This window comes from Punctularia strigosozonata (genome assembly GCF_000264995.1).
Source record: "Punctularia strigosozonata HHB-11173 SS5 unplaced genomic scaffold PUNSTscaffold_3, whole genome shotgun sequence".
Classification (NCBI taxonomy): Eukaryota; Fungi; Basidiomycota; class Agaricomycetes; order Corticiales; family Punctulariaceae; genus Punctularia; species Punctularia strigosozonata.
The window spans coordinates 2458489-2478863 of NW_006767435.1; the positions used below are offsets into that span (position 1 = coordinate 2458489).

Consider the following 20375-nt stretch of genomic DNA (forward strand, 5'->3'; position numbering starts at 1 on the left):
GCCTCCCTCCTCTTGCCCGCCTCCGCCCAACGCCGAGCTCGAGCCGCCAATGCGGTCGTACTCGGCGTCGTCTCGTCGCCTCGCTCCCTCCTTCCCACAGCACCGAGCGCGAGCCGCCAACGCGGTCGCGCTCGGTGTCGCCTCCCTTCTCGCCGCCCAGTCCCGAGTGCGAGCCGCCAATGCGGTTGCGCTCCGCGTCGCCTCCGCCCTCGCCCCCGCACTCCGCTCAGCCCCGAGCGTGAGCCGCCAACGCGGTCGCGCTCGGCGTCGCCTCTCACCCTCGCGGCCCCCCTTTGCCCGACGCCGAGCGCGAGCCGCCAACGCGGTCGCGTTCGGCGTCGCCTCCCAACCTCTGGCCCCCCCTTCGTCCAACGCCGAGCGAGAGCCGCCAAATGCGGCTCCTTGCTCGGTACGCATCGGGTTCGGGAAGGCCGACAGTGCGCCGCTTGCTCCGGCAAGGGCAACAACGTCAGTAGCCCGACCCCGACGACTCCGGGCGCGTTGACGAAGTCCCCCGGCACGCCGTCGGGCGTGAGCGGCATGGACGCTCAGCTGCAGTTGACCCCGACCCGGACTCTGTGGATTGGATCCATCCCGTCGACGACCACTCCGGCGGCGATCCTGAGTGTCTTCAGTCCTTATGGTCCTATCGAGTTCGCGCGTGTTCTCACTCACAAGAACTGCGGCTTCAGTACGTGTTGGCCTACTCCCAGTGTTTAGTGACTAATTCTCCGTTCATCACTAGTTAACTTCGAGCGTTTGGACGACGCTGTGCATGCCCGAAAAGCGCTCAACGGGCATGACATCCTTGGTAGCGATGTCGGCGCGATCCGCATTGGCTTTGCCAAGGTTCCGGTCAAGAATGTCGCCGAGGGCGCGTCGAACGAGGACGGCGCAGCACCGTCGCTCCCCGTCGGCGGAATCGGAGAGCTCAGCGTCGGAGCGTCCATCCACGCCCTGCGCAACGTCAAGGGTGCCTCGGCCATCCCGACCGACCAGTGGGCCTTGCGAATGTCTGTAGTGCTTACGTAATCGATACTTTCACTACTTGATATGCTTGTAACTTATATAAAATATCATGAGTAATAATAATTCTTTACTAGAATTTGAATGATTACCAGTGATATATAATAAATTAATAAAAGTAATTATACTCTGATGACTACAACATCTATTGAGCATATGATTGCTGTAGAGTTTACATAGGATATGTAGTTGCAGTAGCACTGATGTGTGAGCTAGATAGCACTGAGGTATGCCCTACATAGCTACTATAGCCATGACAGTACCCTCTATAGCACCTATAGCACTATGATAGCATTGGCTGGCGGATATTTAGCATGGGTAGCAAAGGACATCGCTATGGACCTATGGAGGCTATATGGGACTATGTAGTGCCATATAGTGATCTAGATTTTTTCAGATGGTGTATTCATCTCGTATCTCTGTATATATTCTCAGTTGCTTCCCTGCCTTGTGCAACAGCATCTCCACCACCGTCCCGGGGGATCCGTGCCGCTCCTAGGAGCTCCAGCGCATACTCTGACAGATCCCAATCCTTGTCGATCACTACTTTACCCAGGTCAATTTGTATTTCCCTATCCTCTATCGTCCTACTTTCGAAAAGGGGCTCATGGAAGGTCTACACCTCCGGGACAACGGTTTTGGAGTTGTGCTGCTGCTTGTTTGTGCACTGGGCTCCAGATTTTGCGACGACCCTCGCGTGTTTCTGCCCGGCTGTCCCGCTTCGTCCACCGGTTGGCGATGGTATAATCAGGTGCAAATGGTGAGAAAGTCTCCTTTGGCGCCTTGATGCTTGTACGACGCTCAGCAATACAACGTGAGTACCAATGATACCCTTTTGTTATCCGATATTGAGCATCGCTTAGCTGGCGGCATCATTCTTGTTCGGCAGTTCCTTGCCTGAAATGACTCGAAGTATGATCATACTTGGAGTCGACATAGTTCTGGACGTCAATGCGCACCGTGGAAAAGTATACAAAGGAACAGGGGAGGGTCAGCTCGTCGAGGAACAGTGGAAGCGCAGCTTCTGGTAAATAGTTGGCATATGTGATGTTGGTGTTGTTCTCACCGGCTCATAGGACGCTAGTGAACATGGATAGATCCGCGTCCTGCAGAATGGGAAGGACACTTGCGATCCTGGACGACAAGTATGTTTCAACCCTAATATCCTCGCCATTTTGGCTGACGGATCAATGAAGCATTGACACGCCATTGCCTCGAGATTGTGACGATGAGTTCTGGGATAAGCCCATTCCCGGCCATTATTCTCAACAGCCATCAGGCAGGCTGACCCTGGTATCCTACTTCATCCACTTGACGAGACTGCGGGCTATTCAAGGGTTTGCACTGCGTACGCTCGTATGTTGCTTCCTTTCAAGGCAGAATCTAGTGTGACTCATAGCTCACAGTTTTCTGCCTCGCGACGAAAGCAATATGAATGGGAAGAACGTGTAATTAAGAAAATGAACGATATGCTGGCGTCCTGGGCGGCGAATATCCCCCCACACCGTCAGTTGCTCTCGGATGTGGAATGTCGCGGAGTTGGCTGACATATTGTAGTCATATGGAATCTGGGCCAAGCAGACACTCCCTTTTCGAGGCAATCCACTTTGCTCTATGGGATGTACTACTACACCCAAATCATGATTCACCGACCTTTCGTCATTTGAGCACACCGGACTACGCCTCTCGGGACCTCTTCATTGGTAACCTGTAGGCAGGCGGCAAGGCAGTTGTCTTGCATCATGGAGGTGCAGTTGGGCAGAGGCGCCGCCCTAGCCCAGGTCAATGTTGTGAGTCGGATGTCCCTTGTTGGTTTGACATGCTCGTTGACTACCAAAGATCCCTGCCTTCACTGCTGCAAGTTTTCTGTTGCTGTCGAGATTTGGCGATAGAACTGGTAATACAATGGACGAAGATATGAAGGACGTCTACACATGCATGACGATGCTCAAACTGTGCGAGACCAAGTGAAGAATTCGTACTTTGAATCATGCGAATACTGCAAGCTGATCCTTTGTTAGGTGGCTCCTTGTGGGACGATATTGGTGCAAGTGTTCATTGTGTCCTGTGAATGTGTACTGAAACCGCTCCAGGGATCTTCTGTGCGAGATAATCACAGTGAACCAACTCAGTGCTCCTGCAGCAATTGATGCTTCTGAGGAAGCCATTGCGTCCTGGGGAAACCAGGGTGGCACAGCCAGCGGCGACAACCCTGGAGGTTTTGCAGGTATTTCCAGAGTTGCCGTTGCGGGGACCGTCGGGGGCCATCCAAACAACGTGGACACCTATGAATATGTATTACCGGAAGAGCTGCTCGCAGACAAATCGATGGACACAACCAACCTTGCCTACTTTCAATCTGATCTCAGCCCGGGCGAGCCATCGGGTGCTGCCAAAGGTAGCTCGGTGTTCACTACGAATAGCCTGCAATCCCTGTTTGACAACGGTGTTCCGTTGTGGACGAAGTAAGCGGATATATACGCTTTTGCTGACCAATGGCTCATAAACACGCATAGTTGGACCCGGCTCCTCACTGGCAGAGATGATACACCACCACTCCCTGGAAGCATCCCGTAATGTATATATATTGTGTTCGTGCCGTGGTGCTTCGTTATTGATGGTAATGTGCTCTGCAGTAGATGCATTACCAGACACTGTGAATTTTTGACACTGCCAAAGTTTTTGAACGAAGTGTGATTTCGTTGGCCACCGTTTATCACATGATCATGAACACCTTTGTGCACCCCAAAGCTTCCAATAACAGTTCATTGTTTGACATAATGATGGCAAAAGAACTGTGCCGGCCAGGAGTCGAGCCTGGGTTTTCACGGTCCTGACTCAAATCCCGCTGAGGCCACAACGTGATGATCTAACCACTAATCTACAGGGACCGGACGCCGAGGTAAATTTAGTATATACATCATGACTCGTTGAAGCTACATAGCAAGTAATTCCACTCTTACGTGACTCATGCTGCTACAGCTACTTCAACGTTCAACCCTGGCACGCTGTCGCGGCGCTCGAAGCCTTGCTTGAGGACACATACACTGTACAGAGATAACCGACGAACTGAATCCAGTATAATGACCGTCGGTACAGGTGTTAGCGCGGCGCGCAGATCCTTGCCTCAAGTCGGCAACATGACCGACTCCACAGTGTGCATTAGGACCAGGGCAACTGACTGGCGCGGAGGCCATCGGAACCGATTGCCCAACTTAGGAAATGGATGTTTGTCCAATCAACACGGACGAGGAACGGTCTTCATACCTATCACTCAACCTGCGGCGATTTGCCCCACATCCGATGCGACTTCGTTTTTCGGCGCATTCTGATAGGTTGGAGTTAATACGTTGAGGCGGCCCCGGGTTGAAACTTATGTCGAGCAGCGGCCCGCTTTGTTGGATTCTGCCAGAGATACGCACCGTCAGCTCCATCTCATTAGACATGCATGAGCCGGTGGCAAGAGCAGTTCCTCATAAAATAATAATCGTAAGTATGTTTAACTGTGTGGCATACACCGGCAAATCATCAGCGGTCGAAACAACGACGAAACACGGCAGTGAAATGAGGACACGTTCGGATGTACGGGGATACAATTGGAGATCATTCTTCTTCGTCACTCTCCTCTTGTTCCTGAAGGAACTATACAATGGCAGGTCAGTGCGAGAGATACGATACCCCGAACGAATGCACAGTACCTTCACGAGCGGTTCGGTAGCCTTCAAGAAGTGCTGCCTTCCCTGAGGCTTCGACCCCTTCTGATACCAGTAGATGATGGCCTGGTCCGAGATGCAATCCTTGTTGTACAACACCTTGAGAATGTTCGGGAAAGCCTTCATGATCTTCGTCTGCTCGTAGCAGTACGTCTGAACGACGTTGATGAGCGCCACCTCGGTCTTGGCACCGTTGCAGAATGGCTCAAGAACAGGAGCGTATTTCTAAACACTCATGAATGAGCATCCCAGTGGCGACAGAAGGCGCCAAAAGTCGTACCGTCACCTCGCGCATGGCGAGACCTTCAATCTGGTCGGGACGCGCACTCCAATCGATGCTGGCCACGAAGCCTTGCCAGATGCACGCGACGAGCTCCGATTCAGGTAGCGGTTGCTCCTCCTGGCTGCTCTTGATAAACTCGACGAGCTGCTCAGGCGATTCGCCATGCTCGCAGCGCTCCTTGAGTTCCGCGATAATCGTCTCGCGCGCAACGGCTGCGCGCTTCTTGACCCACCACTCGGCGACCTGCGGTAGGCCAGCCTGGCGGAAGTGCTCGTCGAGCATCTTATCCTCGCGCTTATTGGGCGGGAAGAAGGCGAGCAGGTCGCGCACGCCGCCCTTGCGAAGCGCAGTGGCGAGGTGGTCCATGGACTGCTCCGATAGGTATGCCTTGAAGATGGTGACAAGCACGTTCGACGCAACGTCTGCGAAACGATCAGATTGAGCACGCGTCCCGAAAGGAAAGGACGCACCATTCTTGACAAGGTGATCCTTGGTCAGGGACTGTAGGCAGCTGGCGCTGGCCAGGCCTGTGGCCAGCATGAGTCCAATCGCGATGGAGAGCTTATCTCTCTGCTCGGGCGTCCAGCGATGGATATACTGGAGGAGGCCAGGGAGCGATTGCTCCTCGAGCGGCTTCTGTAGATACTTGTATCTGCATATACGCGCTCAAAAGCCGCGAATTTTGATATCCATCGAGAGATCGATACCTTCTGATGAGTTTGTTGAGGACCTCGACATAGTTTTTCATGTCAGCCACCTCGGCCGGTTCCTTGGCCCGGAAGACAGAGAAAGGCGACGACGGCGCGTCTTCGTCGAGGTAGCTGCCGCCCGGCTGGAGGAGGCCGCCAACGAGGAGGAGCTCGAAGAGAACGTCTGCATACTTGATATATTCAAGCGTCGATCCCGCTTGGATGAGTTTGGTCGCAAAGCCGTCAAAGTCGCCTTGCGGGACGGGTTCGAGGTGCTTGTAGAGTTGGTCGCGGAATACTGTACGTCATGGGCTATCGTGTGAGAGACGGCCGGTGCGGTGGGGAGCGTGTTCGCTGACCTGTGGGCTCGTGCTTGGCCGATGCTTTGACGGCGCGTTTCCTGGCTTTGATGCGGACCCCCTGCAGCGAAGGCTTTTCTGCCGCGGATGGCTGAGACATACACAGACGGGAGTTGCGATCTCTGAGATGGATGAGATCCTGGAGGGGGGAAGGAGAGGAAGATAACTTGGGGCGGTCCCGATGATGAAGATGGCACTTGATCCAACCAGCGCGCCACCGCGATATATCTCTTTCAGATCATCTCACCGATCGGTTCGGAATCAAGACACGACGTCCTGGCTATGTTCGACGTCCAAACGATTGACAGCTCTTTACAGTAGACTGCTGTCCAAAACATGCCAGGTATACGTACCGTGTCGGGAGATCGCGTGTATGACATCCTTGAATGCGCATACAATGCATGTACAGATTGTGCTGTCTAGACTCCAATCTCCTGCACAACGGTGGGTTGCATTGCTCGGAGCCTAGACCTCTATTGTACGCACAGCATATACTCGAGCCACATCGGACAAATAGTAACGAGCGCGGTGACCGGGCACCGCACGGACGAGGGTTACATATGGGTCGGCGGCGCCCGTCTGGCGAGGGCCGCCGAGTAGGGGAAACATACAACACGGAATAACAATAACTCTCGAAAGCGCCGAGAGCAAGAGGCAAACGTATGTGCAGGACGAGGGTTGGAGAAGGGGGACGGGATCAGTGCATCTCCGACTCGACGTTGAGCTGCCGCGAGTGGCGCCTGTGCGCCTTGAGCGCTTCGGGGGCGGGCGAGGGTGCACGCTTGGCTGCGCGCTTCGCTTTCCTCTCGAGGCTCGGGCTGGAGCGCTTGCAGGTCTTGCGGGTGGCGCTGCTGGACGCCGACGCAGCAGAGGCGGAAGAAGTGGCTGAGGAGGACGCGGGGGCCGACTCGACGCCGACAACGGCCGCGAGCGAGGACGTCGCAGCGGCGGCGGTCTTGATCGCGCTGCTGCTGTGCTTGGAGCTGGCGGCAGTCGAGTGGGTGGACGTCGCGGACGCCTTGACGGAGGAAGAAGCCGACTTGAAGCCGGACTTGACGGTCTCCGTCGCGTCGCCGCAGAAGGAAATGAGGATGTCGACGTTGTCGGCCTGGCACGCGACCTGGACCTGGTTGTCGTCCGGCACGAAGAAGGCGGTGTCGCAAGTGCTCGACGAGCAGGTGGCACCGGTGCCGTCGCAGCCGTTGAAGTAGCTGAACGACGTCGTGACGGAGAAGGCGTGTGGCGGGATGAGGGAAAGGTCCGCGCTCGAGCCGCACCCTGCGCAAGTAGGGTTGCCGAGCGTCAGCTCCATGAGCGTGCTGTGAATCACAGCGTCAGTCGTACGGTTCGTACAGCGACGTTACTAAATATAGGAACATACCAGTTCTCGCCATTGTACTCGCAGTCGCCGGTCTGGAGGTAGGCGATGGCGGAGGAGAACGAGCCGGTGTGGGTGTAGTCCTCGCCTTTGGAGAGGATGTTGCCGTTCTGCAACAGGATGGGCTGTCGTCAAGACGTTAGCATCCGTCCAACGCACGTTGATGTCTGCGCATGCTCACAGTTCCATGTCCGCACCTATATGGGCGTGATCAGAATCGGATTGATGACAGAGAAAACGCGCATATACGCACTGGTTGTCAAAACGGATGGTGTGGGTCTCCGCGTTGACGAGGGAGACGCCAGTAATAAGGATCGTGGTGAGTGCAACGAGAGTGATGGCCGCCATTGGTGATCTCGGAAAGTGCGAACTGGAAGACACTGGAGAACTGGGCGGGCCCGGGGGCGAGCGTTATATAGCAGAAAAGACCGGAGGGGGAACGCGTTGGTGGGCAAAACACAAGAGCACAACTTTGAGGGTGCGGCGACCCCACCCAGCGGGGACCGTGAGCGCGGGTCTGGGCTCATCTCCATACAGTGCAAGCTCGGCAACGCCCGACCGTCATTTATTTCCAGCAACTTGCTCCTCCATGCCCAAGCAGGCCCGCACCAAGAAAGCAGGCTCTGCCCGGCCGTCCCGCAACAACCGCAGCGCGACGCCAGCAGACAGGCAGGCCGCAAAGGCCAAGCGCAGGCTCAGGGTCGACGGCGCCACCAGGGCAAAGGACGCCGACGTGCGACTCGCGCTCGACAAGGACATGCAGACCGTTTACCAGGTCCGTAACCACCGCACTGCGCATGATCTCATCATCCTGATCCCCTCGCACAGCTCAACCTCACCGGCCAGCCAATAATACCGACCAAGTCGACGCCGAGCGAGCCCACCGATGCTTCACTGGCCGCCCTCGCAGACTCCCTCAGCGGTTTGTAGGGTTCGGTTGCCTCGTGGGGCACGCCTTAAACGTCCCCGAAAGTTTTACCGGAGGTAGGTTTGCGCACTCCTCATTCAGAAACTCCATGTTCATGTGCCTTTTCGGCGTGCCAGAGACCCTAACCTATGACGGGTTCATGGTTCATCTGAGACGGCTTCTGGCCACACTTTGCCCCAGGTTAAACGCAACCTGCCAGGTTCGCCAGGATGGACTCGTGAGGAGGAGGAGGGCCCTTTGGCAGAAGACGCGTTGTATGCGACCTGGATGAATGAAAGAAGCCCCCAAACAGTCCCCGAGGTTTTCACTGGATGCTTTGACGTTCAATATGGGCGAACGACACGCATGGCCTAGCAGGCGACCGACTGACGAACTGACAGTCATACCGCCACAAAGTGCTTAAGGGAACTCATAACTAGCATTTCGCGCGTAACTACGTAACTACAGCATACACACATTGTCGGGGCTATCTATCGAGCAATGGTACAGTAAAGTAAGGCGAGAGTTATACCTCGCCCACAGACATTCGGCAGGTCAAAGCAGTCGTTCACTACTTTTAGCGAGCAGCAAAGAGAGGGAGCGAGCATGGTTCAAGAAAGAAGAGAGAAGGAGAAAGAGCAATCGTCCTATATCCGCCCACGCAAACGAGCAACCCACCGGATCCAGCCCAGCTCTCGCAAGGTCATCCATCCGTCCATATACATACACCCTTATCTTACCGACGCAAGACCCTAATTCATGTCCTCCCAATTCGGCCTCGGCGCTGAGATGCTCAGCTTGCCCATTTGTTTACGCTGGCGAAGGTTCTTGACCTCGGTGTTGATCAGGTCTCGGAGGCGCTCAAGATCGATGCTTCGCTCCGCGCGCGAGCCCATGAGCAGGTTGCGCCAGATGCCCGCCGCGGCAACCGAGTTGTCAATCCCAAGCTGCAGCGGCCGGTGAAGGCGCACCATTTTCTGCATCAGGTGGTCCGGCGACGGGTAGATGGCATTCGGCCACGCGATTCGGATCGCGAACCACCACCCGAGGGGCTGTATCAGACACGCGTGAGCGGAAACATGTAAATGAATGAACGGGATACGCACGCGACCATCGGGAAGACAACGTTCGGGATACGTGTCGTACGTAGTCAGCGATCCATCAGGCAGGGAGAATCTACCAAACGAAAACAACATGAGCGAAGTGTCTAGTCTATCGAGCACGCGCGAGCCACGTACCGATGCACGACCCAATGGTTCTCATCCGAGCGATGTTTCGCGAGCACGATAAGCAATCGGGGCATGCCCTCCAGTCCGAACGGTGCCCACAAGTCCCTTAGCATCGCACAAGCGTCGCCGTGCCGGCCGTTATACACCGCATTGCTGATCGCGTCAGCCATGTTAGGCGGTACGAACAGACGGTCGACGCGTCCCTGCGGCGAGTCCGTCATCTTCGCGCGCACGTACCGCTTGTACGTTTGCGTGGACCAGATGCTCAGCGCAACCTCGTCGATCTGGTGCCCACGCGTCGTGCTGTTCAGCGCGCTGTCCAGCTCGGACATCGGCCACACGATTGCCCAGCTCAGCAGCCGCTGATGAATACGCTGCCACGGCGGGGGAAGATCGTCAACGGCTTGGGTCCATTGCTGTCCGTCTGCAGATGGTTGCGCTTCGATTGGGACAGGCGGCAGCGGAGGTGATGTGAGCCCGCCCTCGGTGTACGCCGCGTTGGTGTCAGGGATCTCGGGAATGCCGGACTCGGTGACGCCCCCACGCTGGGTTCGATCGTCGTCTTCATCATAATGATCTTCCCGGGCAACTTCCCACGTCTTGTGCGTGAACGCCGACTGACTTCCGCCACGGACGCGCAGCTTGTACAGCTCTTCTTCAAGATACTGCTGACCCAGCGACTGCTGCGACGTCTCCTGGTCGCCGGTCATGTACTCGCTCTGGCCGCGAGTCCGTGTCATAGTATCCGGCTCGTCCTCGAATTCGTCCATATCACGCGACCCGTCGTAGCGGTGCATGGACCCAACAGTGCGACCTGGAGCGGTAGACTCGACGACTAACTCGGTCCCTGGAGGCATGAAGGCGGACTCGTCAGCGACGGTGCCGGTTTGTTGCCCGTGCAAGTGGGCGGCGTGCGCCATACGGTCAATCTCTGTCGGTGTGAAACCCGGTTCGTTGAACTTGGGATTGTGGTCAGCGTAGGAGCCGCCTTGCGACGATTTGAGCTCGTCGATCTTTGGCTCGAGCCGCTCGAGCCTATCGGTCACCAGATCCATGCCTTGAAGAATTTGCTTTGCCCATTCAGGCGGCTCCTACAGGTAGAAGTGAGCCAACCGTAGGGAACCCCGACAACAGACGTACCTGTGGCCATGCTGGCGGCTGGTAATCAGGCTGCAAATGCACGCTTGGATCATGATCATGATACTCTTTTCGCAGCTTGATGATCGACTGCTTCATAACATCAGTTATGGTCGAATTTCTCGTAAGGTGATGCTGCGGACCTCGTTATCGTACTTCATCCCGAGCTTCCTAACTCGCTGCCTGACAGCTTTGCGTGCAGCTTTCTTGAGCAACTCATGCTGAGTTGGGTCATCGAGTGCATGCATCAGCACACAAAGTTCCATATCGTGGAAATGCGAATTCTGGATTTCAGGCTCCAGGGTTGATGCGGCGTAGCTAGTCCGGTTGTAGGATGGTTGATGCCGGAGAAGGTTGCGTACGGCTTCTTCCTCCGCAGGATTGAGGGCGTCAGGAGACATGGCGCGCTCACGATCGGCGGTGCGGGTCGCGCGAGACGGAGCTGCGGAGGGTCCACGAGAGGGGGCGATGGAGGGTCCTACAGATGGAGGGGCAGGAGGCATTGCCGCGTGGAACAAGTCTTGGGTAGTATGCCCGTTCCGGAAAGGGGACATCACTCTAGGGGAGAGTGGCACTTGGGATCGGCCTGACGCGAAGGTGAACGGGCTGCTCAAACTAGATGAAAACGAATGACAAACCAGCGGCACTGCGAACAGGGGAGGCATCGCGGATCCTAGATCCGCTCTCGCTAGGAACCTCAGGAACGGGTGCCATGGATGGCGCTTTCGAAGCAGATGGCCGCACCTTCGGCGGGTTGGAAAGGGATTCGGAGGGGGTAAGCGAGGGAGCTTTCGAAATTCGAGAGTACGCCTTGGACGGAGCTTTCGATACCGTAGACTGCTCGCCGTCATCGGGGCGGGATTTCCGGGATACCTGCGACTTTGCGTTCGGGGACATGGGCCTTTCGGTCGGGGCCGCTTTCGTACCGGATCTGGGGGACATCGGCTTTTTGTGAAGTCAGTCAAGCCGCATGGCCACAAATACGTAATTGAAAGACATACGACCTCATTCTGAACGGTCGATGTTCCGCGGTCTCCGTCGGGATGATGTGACAACTTCGATCCAGCGCGCGAGTGCGTGGCACGGGTGCGTTGAGTAGATGGTGACTCTACGCGGACATTGACAGTTGGGCTGCTCGAACCGTTCCCCTCATTCGTAGGTGATGCACCGTAGTACTGCATTTCTGGGTTCAAGGCGTCGTCAAAAGAGCATCGGGACTCTTACGCACATTATTGATCGTGACGTGGGTCGGGATACCATTCAGCCCGGATATCCCGAGGCCGTCGACAGGTAAAGGACCCTTGTTGCCCCAAGAGCCGTGGGATGGAAAATGTGGACCAGGCTCATCCTCCGGACCTGGTTCTCGCTGTTTATAGCTTTAGCAACGCCTCGAACAGGCGGTGGCATAAAACCACGCACCTCAGGGATCTCGTCATCTGCTACTTGCGAGGTACTCTCAATCTGAACATTGGTTTGCATGTCCTCCTCGTTGGGATGGCCCTCCCATCGTCTCCCCATTTCGTCCCTGAACCCGCCAGTGCGCTGGGACATGGGGGAAGCAGCACGAGAGTGTCCCTTCGGAGTCCGTTGTCCGGTTGTTTCGCCGTCCATGATGGTGCTTGGCCTTGAAACTGGTGACATAGGTCCATCCCTTGACATGCTCTCGAGATAGAGCAGCACTGACATCTGTTATAAACGCAAACCGTGACTAATGCCGAGCAAACTGACCTTTCTCGCTGGGCGCTGTGCATCGTTCCATCAGCCTTTCAGGTACTGATCATAATAGTGTGCTTCTGCGCGCACCTGGAGTGCTCGTCCGAAGCAGAATCGGTCTGAGGACCTCATTCTGGCTACCAACCGCAGACATAATGTGGGATTGCTGGGGGTGATGGTACTGCAGTAGAAGTCGGCACTGAGGGGGGTTTTCGCAAGATTTCGTCCTCGAAGTAAACAAATTATGGTTAGGAGTGTGTTTCGCGTATATTATAGGTCGTAACAGGTCCTATGAACGTAGCTCAGAGGTCGTCGGGACAGTATGAGTAGCGGTACCGCATGTTCAACCGTGGAAACCTCATACTTGTCACGTGCACGATCTCCAGACGAGAGTCTCAGTCTGTCGACCTACTTATTCGTCCTACCAGTCCCTGGTGCGACGGCATTTGCCTATTAATGAATCAGCTCGGAATATGCTGCAGTGATGTTGATGATAAGCTGAATGCAGGCAATGGCATCCAGTGAGCGCATGTCGGATATGGAGATCTACGGAATCTTGATTGCCTCCTTTTTTCATCAATGGAAGGGTTCCGTCACTTCCGTGCACTGCGTCGTTCTATCTGACGCGTTTATAAAAGGTTACTTATGGTATTCCGTTACCCTGGTGCGGCGGATATTGCCGTATGCGAGCTTTCCTTCTGTTCAACGTTCGCCATGCGTACTCATCTCTGCACGGTCGTGGTACTGGGTAGCGTTTTACTCCATTATGAGGCTCATAACACGACCAGCCCGTCCGATCGCAAGATAGCGGTAGTTTCCAATACAGCAAGCTCACCGTCCGTAGTTCAGTCGCCTTCCGCCATCAACCACTGGGCGAACTGGTCAAGACGCTTCTTCTCCGCTTCTTCGTCGTCTCCCTCCACAAGGTCGGCACCAGCGTTACCGCGTTTGAACCTCTGTCTGCCAGCGTACAACGATGCCTCAATTCTCCTGCCCGCAAAGAAACGACCATTCATTCTCTGGGTGGTCGTGTGTTTAGCGGACCGCCTGTCAGTACAGAACGATAAAAACCTACAAGAACGCAAGCCCGCGCGCTGATCGAATCCCGGAATTTGACCGTCATGATCCCGTCGGGCTCTTTCTGCGTCATGATGAGCCGATCGTCACAAACAAATCTATCGTTTACTCACATCATACAACACGACATTTGTGACTTCGCCAAGAGTTTCGCACTCCTCTCGAACGTCTTCCTTCAGGTCCAAAAGCAGAGCGGGATCTTCTTCAAGTTCTTGCAGAGTAAACATGTACTTGAGCACCACCACTCGGCTGTTCTTATTAATTGTCTTGCTTTCATCTTCTTCGGTTTTCGCGGGGCCGAATGCATCTTCATCATCCCACTCTTCCAGCTTTCTGATGTCTAGATTCAGCGCACTAGGTCCAACGCGTTGATGGTGGTACGCACTTCTTCATGTTGTTGATCCTCCTGGTTGCTTTCTTCCTATCGATTGTCTTCCGAGGAGCATGTCCCGCAGCCTCTCCATCCGCTTTCGCGTGATCGTCTCCTTGTTTATGCCCGAAATCCGCCTTCGCCACCTTCATCCTCGTGCTCGGATCCCCTATTCTCAGCTCCGCATCGTCCAACATCGTCTCCGCTAAGGTCACGGATTCTTCCTTAAAGTAAACGACCAATGCCTCGCCACTGAACGTCCCGTCATCCTTCGCGTACATCTTCACCTTCGGTTCCCCGTCGTCATCTTCTTCCAGCACCCCGAATTTGCGGAACCGCTCTATAAGCTCGTCATGCGTCGTGTCAAGAGGTAACTGTGTCACGTAGACAGCAGTATTCTTGGATTTGCGTTCTCCTGCAGCCTTCGGTGGCTTCACCTTCGCTTTTTTTATGTTCACCGGGTCAGTAGACTGCGTAGCGGAGGTATAATCCTCAGGTTCCTTCCGCTTCTTATTGAGCCGCTTGGCCACGGGTGCTGCGGGCGCCTGATTAGAGTCAGGCAAGAACGAGGAGTCACCAGTGGAATGGGCACACCTCTTCGTCGACTCCGGCTACCGAATATGCAGCTTGCTGGCTTTTGACGACATCATCGTCAAGCTGAAGTCGAGATGAGTCATACGCAATTCCCTTCGACTGCATGTATCGCTTACGACTGGCAGCCATGCGTTCTTCCCTACGTCCCATTCCATTTCGGTTCCATCGTCCGCTTCGAAGCGCCATGTGTTTGTCTCCTTGGATAGATATACGCGCTCGTCTGTACTGAATGGCGCGGAATTAGATCCAGACGGCGTGGGGTTAACGATAGGCAGTGAAGTATGAGACATGACGGTGGTGGAGGTAGCAAACGTTCGAAAGTCACAGCTCATATCTCAGACGTCACGCGGCTACATAATACCCTAGCGCGACCGCCGACGACTAGCCGCCGCGCTGCATATTCAACGTGCAAGTCCCCGTACGCATAATGCATGCGTCCACGAACGTCACTGTGTTAAGCACCTGAGCACCTCTACTTAACAAGTATCATCGGGAAGTATGAGTGAGGATCATGCGGCGCGTTCTCCGCTTCCTGAGGTACCCATTTCTTGAAGGGTGTCGGAAGCGTCGGCGGGAGGTTCGATTTCGAGAACACCTTCCGAGTGGACGCAAGTGAAGTGATGGTTTCAGCCAGGTCCTTGCCTTGAGGCTTCTCGGCAAGAGCAGGCACAGAGGAGCTCTCGGGGGAGGGTCCGGTCAACAACCTAGAAGGACGTCATACACAATCTCGGACTCTGCTTGGAGGGACGTACGCCTGGTTCTCCGGGTGCTGTAGAAGTAAGGATGCGAGCTCCGGTTGTGTTACCACAGACAGCCGCGGGTACGCTCGGCGGACATCACGTTTCCAGTACGGGTTCTGCGCAGGGTCGGAAGCTACGTAGGATGAGTGAGTAACGCCCTCAATTTCGCACAAGTAAATACCATACCCTTGGTGGCAGGAGTTGAATACCTCTCTGGCCTCGAGCCAGGAGGAGGGTAACGGTTGACCCCAGCTATGGGTAGACCGCTCGAGATCTCCGGATTCACAACCACGGCGTCACCTAAGGGACGTGGTCAAGCGCGTGGCCTGTGTAGAACCACCGCTGAATACGCACGGAACTTCTTCCAAAAGCCCTTGGGACTTAGATGATAAAGAGTGTGGTCCGCTAACTTCTTGGTAGCCATACCGAGATGGTCGAAGGAGGTCAAGTGTGTCGAGCCGCGACCCTCGGGAGAGTCCGCCTCTTCTCCTCGTTTCCTCCTTGCATTTTACCCTGGTGGATCAAGCTTGCACTCCGTCAGCGGGAATATCGGGACCACACGTTCTATCTTTGCTTTCTCTTGTGCCCTGCAACGAAATACCTGGCTGTGACCATTGCACGGGTGAATGAATGGCGGGCCCGCACACATCACATAACGGCGTTGTCCCGCATGAACTTCAATTCTGTCATCCGCGATTATTCCAGCTTTCCAGCCTGTCTCATCACCGCAAACTGAATCAGAAGGCGCAACTTCGCGGCCATTTCTGATAGTCTTCGTCGTTCAGATTATGCATGATGAGCACACTCGTCGTGATATGGCGCAATGCGGATGAAACGCAGAATGTCTATGGCCGATTCTGGCGTCGTCACACCGAACTGTCGCCATCCACCGTTCAAGTCGACGTGTTTTGGTAATCGGAGTCGGCAACGTACGGTATAAGAGCAGGGAATCGTCGTGTCACCGAGGTCGTCGCTGCCTCATGTCTGTGCTCACAGTTTCGCCTCAGGAGACCATCTTGGACACCCTCCCCTTCCCTCCACCGCCGGAGGCTCAGGAGTTATCTATGAACAGCTGGCTTAGCGACTCGAACGACCAGCGTGACACTATATTCTCAACGAGCGCCCCTTTGCGTGATCCTCACCAGCCGCCATCTTTCAATCCCAGTACACCTGAGGATATTCTATACCTTCCACCTCTTCTATCTTCATTGCCGTCGTCTTCCACGTTGGCCAGCACAGCGACGCGCTTACCCTCGATTGACCCTGCATCGCTCTCTCTGCACAAAGCATTGCATAGTTTCTGCCCCGTGACGTCCGAGTACGCTTCTGTTCCATACGCTGATGCGTTCAACTGGTCAAATCTGGAGCTGGACGTGGAATTGGAGAGGGAGTGGTACTGTGTTGTCTTCCGGAGCAAACGACGAGCAGGCAGCGATGCGGGCCGTAAGCGGTGTCATAGTTTCCAAATGCCTTATGCTAACAGGCTTCGCTCAGCATTATACGAAGCAGATAAACAAGCTCATGAGGAGGCCGTACAAAACGGCGGTGTTAGTGAAACCTGCGCCCTCTTCTTCACCGGAACTGACCAACTTGCAGTTAATCATGTATTGGTATGGGACACCGCATCCCATAACCGGCGTCAACCTCGCGACGTGCATATGGCAGTCACGCAAGCATGCAGTAGCTGCTAACTCCCGTCCGCATCATATACGGGCCATGAAACTCGCAGCTCAATCGTACGAGTTGTACGACCTGGAGCGCTACAGACTGAAGAAGATTGCGGGGCAAAAACATGTTATTGTCGAGTCCTATGTTTACGGCGAGGTCGGATGGTGACTAAATAGCTTTCGTTGTCATCTCGAGCACTCTCGTTACATCGTTTTCATGACCTGGATATACACTCTAGATAGCATCTGTCATGTAGGATTATAATGATACACTGTTCATATGGTCGAAAGTTGTTTAACCATGCGTCAAAGGGTCGTCAGTCATTTTGGAGTTCACCACCAAGAAAGTAATGGTTTGGTCTTGACGGGCTCCAACCTCTGCAGATCGCGTCAGGATTATTCAGTGTCGAGACGGTTTGCTCTTACCTCCACAATAGCGATGCGCTTCTTTGTGCCTTCAGCCTCCGTTTGCAACATCCAATCGAGGCTCTGGGGTCCTTGCTGCTGGGCCTCATGGCTGCCCCATCGCGTGTGCAAACGAGAGGGAGACACTTCCAAATGCGACATTGACTTCGACAGCGCTGCAACGTCTTCCTCCGTGGGCTCAGGCTCGTCTGTTTGTTCATCCACTTCACCCAATGATTCCGGAGCTGACGGCGCTTCCGGGACGACTGGCAGCGGCGCAGACCGAGGTGATAAGAGCGGTGTTCCACTGCTTGACGATTGTGATGAGCTGGAGCGCATCAATGGCACTGCGATGGGTCTTGACTCTACGACGTCGGCTTCCTCCTCGTCCTCCTCCTGCGCATTGCCTAACCGAGCCAACGATGCTTCAACCTTATCCAGGCGTTCCATATGTTCGAGCACGGTGACGCCCGTTGTTGCCGGATGCACACGCTGAAACTTGGCGGAGAATGGCACTGGACGGTTGAGCTCTGTCGACGTGCGGCGTATCGGCGGAGGGAAGTCGCGGGCGCCCAAGCTTTGGCTACGCGAATGCCGGGGCAGGGGAACCGTGTTGATGGATATCTGAGGCGACTCCGGAGTTTGCGCAACCGCGGACGCCAGACTTTCCTCCGCAACTTCAAGTTCGTCGTCCCACACCAATACTTTCTCCCGCCGTGTGAGCTCCAGAGGTCCTATGCGGGCTGAGTGAGCAGGGTGGTAGCACCACAGGTCCTGCCTTACCTTCGTCGACATGCTTCAATGACTGGACTATATTGTAGGCTTGGCCTTTCATGACAGCAAGTTGTCGCTGATCTCGGAAGTAAGCAGTGCAGTTCATCCATATCGTCATTGAACGTACCCGGAACATTTTGGGGTGGAAGTCGGGGTCCACTTCAAATAATTTGCGTAGTTCGTATGTAGTCTCGGCCCACCATTCTTTGGAAGTGAGGAGCGGCAAAAAGTGGTTTCGCGTTTTCTCGCTGAAAGGACGGCCAACAATGCTCACGGGCAGGAAAAGCCAGCCGTACGTGTAAGACCGCCATCCTTTCGGGTGCTAGAAGCACGTTAGCTCGAGAAGGATTCTCATAGTAAGGATTCTCGCCTCATGGGGGAAACTGAGAGAATTGTCGATGGCGGCTATATGGATATGAGGTTTGCTCGTGTATGTCGGACGCCCATCGCAGCCGGACCCTGCAGCAATGGACATCGCCGGCGTCCAGCTCGGTTGGTGCGATGAACCAGCCTCGTTAACCTTCAGCTCGCTCATCTGCGGCTGTCCATTTCCTGGGCGCGATGGAGCAGCGTTGGAATTCTTGTCGCTCACACCTTCACAATACTTGATCATGTAGTTGTCGGCGCCACGGTCCGTATTACGCATCAAATAATCTAGGATCACGAGTCTGAAGCATTAGGTCAGAAGTTAGGTAAACGCGCTCGAATGCTGTAGAACGTCACTTTTCTAACTCTTCTCTGAAGCTTTGCTGCAAGGACTCGCTCCAATAGAACGGGCGGTTGACGTTGGCTTCCTCTGTTGCATCATACAGCACACGATCGTCGTCAGCTTCGTCGTACGCATCATCCTCGCCTCCAGTTTTGCCACAGATGATGTTAAGAGCAGACATGAAACGCTTGCTGATGTTCCCTGTTCGATGGTTGGAGTCATCGAAAGTATCGGAGATAGCGCGGCCAGGCCATGGATGTTTTCGCAAGAAATCGGAAGCATCGGTGAAGCCGTGCATGAAGTACCTATGGCTGACGTTAGGACCGAGAAGTGTTACGTAGGAAGAAACGGACTGCATGGATCCGATCTTTTCCGGTAAAGGTTTGCCATTCTTCGCCGCGGTTCTATCTATCCAGTCGTAGAAAAAGGCCTGCTTTACGTCGTACCAGCTGGTGAGAACACGGGAATGACACTTACAGGGCTTGATAATGATACAAGCTCGGTGCGAGGTACCATATACAACTGCAAGCGTTCATCCAGGAAGGATGCGGCTGCCTCGGAGATGTAACTGAAGATGGCCCACGATCAACGTCTGCGTGGCGCTTGGTCATGCTGTACTGACCTCAAATTGGGTATAAGGCAAGCGCGTCCAAACGGTATGATCCACCGCAATTGTCGATGTAACCATTTCGTGGTCTTGGGGTTCAGTTGTCCGTATGGCTCCTCGTCCTTCGGCTTGAACACGCTGAGGAGGGTTGGTACACATGGACAGTCTGTGGAAAGAGTATACTTACCCCACAGTTCGTATTGTACCATCAACTTTAGCACGGGCGAAGTATGACCCTATGTTCACCCAGCGGTCAGTTCTTATCCGCAAAGTAGGCGCAAAGTCCAACCTGAGGAACCCTTGGAAATCAACTTCGGATGTATACCCTCCGCAATAGCAGATCGAACTGAGTCCACTAGGCTTGGACCTGTCAGCGCAACGGCAAGGAGCAGAGACCGGCCAGACACACCTCTTGAAGTCCCCTTTCGTCATGGGCGGTTTATGATCCAATGTCTGGGCCGGCCAGACAATATTTGGGTTGGGTACGACAGGCGGGTCGAATACACTTCTAATAATCTCCTTCTTCTCGTTGCTCTCCGGTTTCTTCTTGCGCTTGACCTTCTGAGCAATCGAGTCCGTCCAGCTGAGTATACGAGGCTCGGCATCCATCCCGACATATACTTATAGTACATGCGCACCGTTTGAACGCAAAGTCCAGCTTGCTCAAGTCTATGTGACCTCTGGACTGTCGTCTCTGGCGCTTAGGTGCCGTAACCGGCCCCGGCAATAGCTGATCCTCTTCGTCCTCTTCGTCATGTTGTGCAAGCGCCTGGTATTCCGAACGACTGGGCATGCTGAGGCCGCCGAGTAGCCTGTATCAGGCAAGGAGAAAAGCGTTTATAGACAGCAAAGCGTTTATTGGACGATCGGGCGTTGCGCGTCCAGCAAGGCGTGTCGCGAACGTGGCTGCGCCCGCGGCACAGCACCGATCAAGGCGAAGTGCTCCGCCTTCGGCTTCGGCAACTTCCGATGACCATGCTGGCGGGCGTTTATGTACT

The 20375-nt window shown here is 54.8% G+C and overlaps 10 protein-coding genes and 1 non-coding gene across 11 annotated transcripts; 5 read left to right on the forward strand and 6 right to left on the reverse strand.

The window, feature by feature from the left end:
• Positions 1–31: 31 nt before the first annotated feature.
• PUNSTDRAFT_50769 (uncharacterized protein) lies at positions 32–1105 on the forward strand. The gene is made up of 4 exons (XM_007381441.1): positions 32–83; positions 161–238; positions 384–691; positions 746–1105. Exons 2-4 carry the CDS (start codon positions 180–182, stop codon positions 1030–1032), a joined length of 654 nt encoding a protein of 217 aa, XP_007381503.1. The 5' UTR covers positions 32–83; positions 161–179; the 3' UTR covers positions 1033–1105.
• A 1121-nt stretch (positions 1106–2226) lies between these two features.
• PUNSTDRAFT_62251 (uncharacterized protein) lies at positions 2227–2693 on the forward strand (the record flags this gene model as incomplete). Its single annotated transcript, XM_007381442.1, has 3 exons — positions 2227–2382; positions 2433–2532; positions 2584–2693. Coding segments are annotated over 3 exons (366 nt in total), but the record flags the coding sequence as incomplete, so codon positions are not given.
• Positions 2694–2931: 238 nt separating this feature from the next.
• On the forward strand, positions 2932–3603 carry PUNSTDRAFT_132117 (uncharacterized protein; the record flags this gene model as incomplete). The annotated part of the gene is made up of 4 exons (XM_007381443.1): positions 2932–2993; positions 3048–3071; positions 3120–3491; positions 3543–3603. 4 exons carry the CDS (start codon positions 2932–2934, stop codon positions 3601–3603), a joined length of 519 nt encoding a protein of 172 aa, XP_007381505.1.
• A 219-nt stretch (positions 3604–3822) lies between these two features.
• On the reverse strand, positions 3823–3917 carry PUNSTDRAFT_t29. The gene has a single exon. It is a non-coding gene; the product is annotated as a tRNA-His (tRNA).
• A 567-nt stretch (positions 3918–4484) lies between these two features.
• On the reverse strand, positions 4485–6220 carry PUNSTDRAFT_83853 (ARM repeat-containing protein). The gene is made up of 6 exons (XM_007381444.1): positions 6071–6220; positions 5730–6009; positions 5493–5674; positions 5020–5444; positions 4725–4964; positions 4485–4668 (listed from the first exon to the last, which is right to left on the reverse strand). Exons 1-6 carry the CDS (start codon positions 6168–6170, stop codon positions 4630–4632), a joined length of 1266 nt encoding a protein of 421 aa, XP_007381506.1. The 5' UTR covers positions 6171–6220; the 3' UTR covers positions 4485–4629.
• A 283-nt stretch (positions 6221–6503) lies between these two features.
• On the reverse strand, positions 6504–7892 carry PUNSTDRAFT_50771 (uncharacterized protein). The gene is made up of 4 exons (XM_007381571.1): positions 7702–7892; positions 7630–7645; positions 7452–7573; positions 6504–7389 (listed from the first exon to the last, which is right to left on the reverse strand). Exons 1-4 carry the CDS (start codon positions 7794–7796, stop codon positions 6768–6770), a joined length of 855 nt encoding a protein of 284 aa, XP_007381633.1. The 5' UTR covers positions 7797–7892; the 3' UTR covers positions 6504–6767.
• A 145-nt stretch (positions 7893–8037) lies between these two features.
• Positions 8038–8378, forward strand: PUNSTDRAFT_132120 (uncharacterized protein; the record flags this gene model as incomplete). The annotated part of the gene is made up of 2 exons (XM_007381445.1): positions 8038–8223; positions 8277–8378. The coding sequence occupies 2 exons, from the start codon at positions 8038–8040 to the stop codon at positions 8376–8378; spliced, it is 288 nt and encodes a 95-aa protein (XP_007381507.1).
• A 4901-nt stretch (positions 8379–13279) lies between these two features.
• Positions 13280–14765, reverse strand: PUNSTDRAFT_63042 (uncharacterized protein; the record flags this gene model as incomplete). Its single annotated transcript, XM_007381446.1, has 6 exons — positions 13280–13453; positions 13510–13575; positions 13625–13844; positions 13897–14426; positions 14476–14538; positions 14592–14765. 6 exons carry the CDS (start codon positions 14763–14765, stop codon positions 13280–13282), a joined length of 1227 nt encoding a protein of 408 aa, XP_007381508.1.
• A 182-nt stretch (positions 14766–14947) lies between these two features.
• Positions 14948–15639, reverse strand: PUNSTDRAFT_62473 (NADH dehydrogenase 21 kDa subunit; the record flags this gene model as incomplete). Its single annotated transcript, XM_007381447.1, has 4 exons — positions 14948–15179; positions 15228–15348; positions 15402–15515; positions 15570–15639. The coding sequence occupies 4 exons, from the start codon at positions 15637–15639 to the stop codon at positions 14948–14950; spliced, it is 537 nt and encodes a 178-aa protein (XP_007381509.1).
• Positions 15640–16195: 556 nt separating this feature from the next.
• On the forward strand, positions 16196–17051 carry PUNSTDRAFT_111968 (uncharacterized protein; the record flags this gene model as incomplete). Its single annotated transcript, XM_007381448.1, has 4 exons — positions 16196–16272; positions 16336–16658; positions 16710–16762; positions 16812–17051. 4 exons carry the CDS (start codon positions 16196–16198, stop codon positions 17049–17051), a joined length of 693 nt encoding a protein of 230 aa, XP_007381510.1.
• On the reverse strand, positions 17018–19738 carry PUNSTDRAFT_83863 (uncharacterized protein). The gene is made up of 11 exons (XM_007381449.1): positions 19667–19738; positions 19565–19613; positions 19393–19515; positions 19248–19338; positions 19124–19200; positions 18785–19075; positions 18432–18729; positions 18189–18383; positions 18071–18137; positions 17309–18021; positions 17018–17260 (listed from the first exon to the last, which is right to left on the reverse strand). Exons 4-11 carry the CDS (start codon positions 19284–19286, stop codon positions 17216–17218), a joined length of 1725 nt encoding a protein of 574 aa, XP_007381511.1. The 5' UTR covers positions 19287–19338; positions 19393–19515; positions 19565–19613; positions 19667–19738; the 3' UTR covers positions 17018–17215.
• Between the last annotated feature and the right edge of the window lie 637 nt (positions 19739–20375).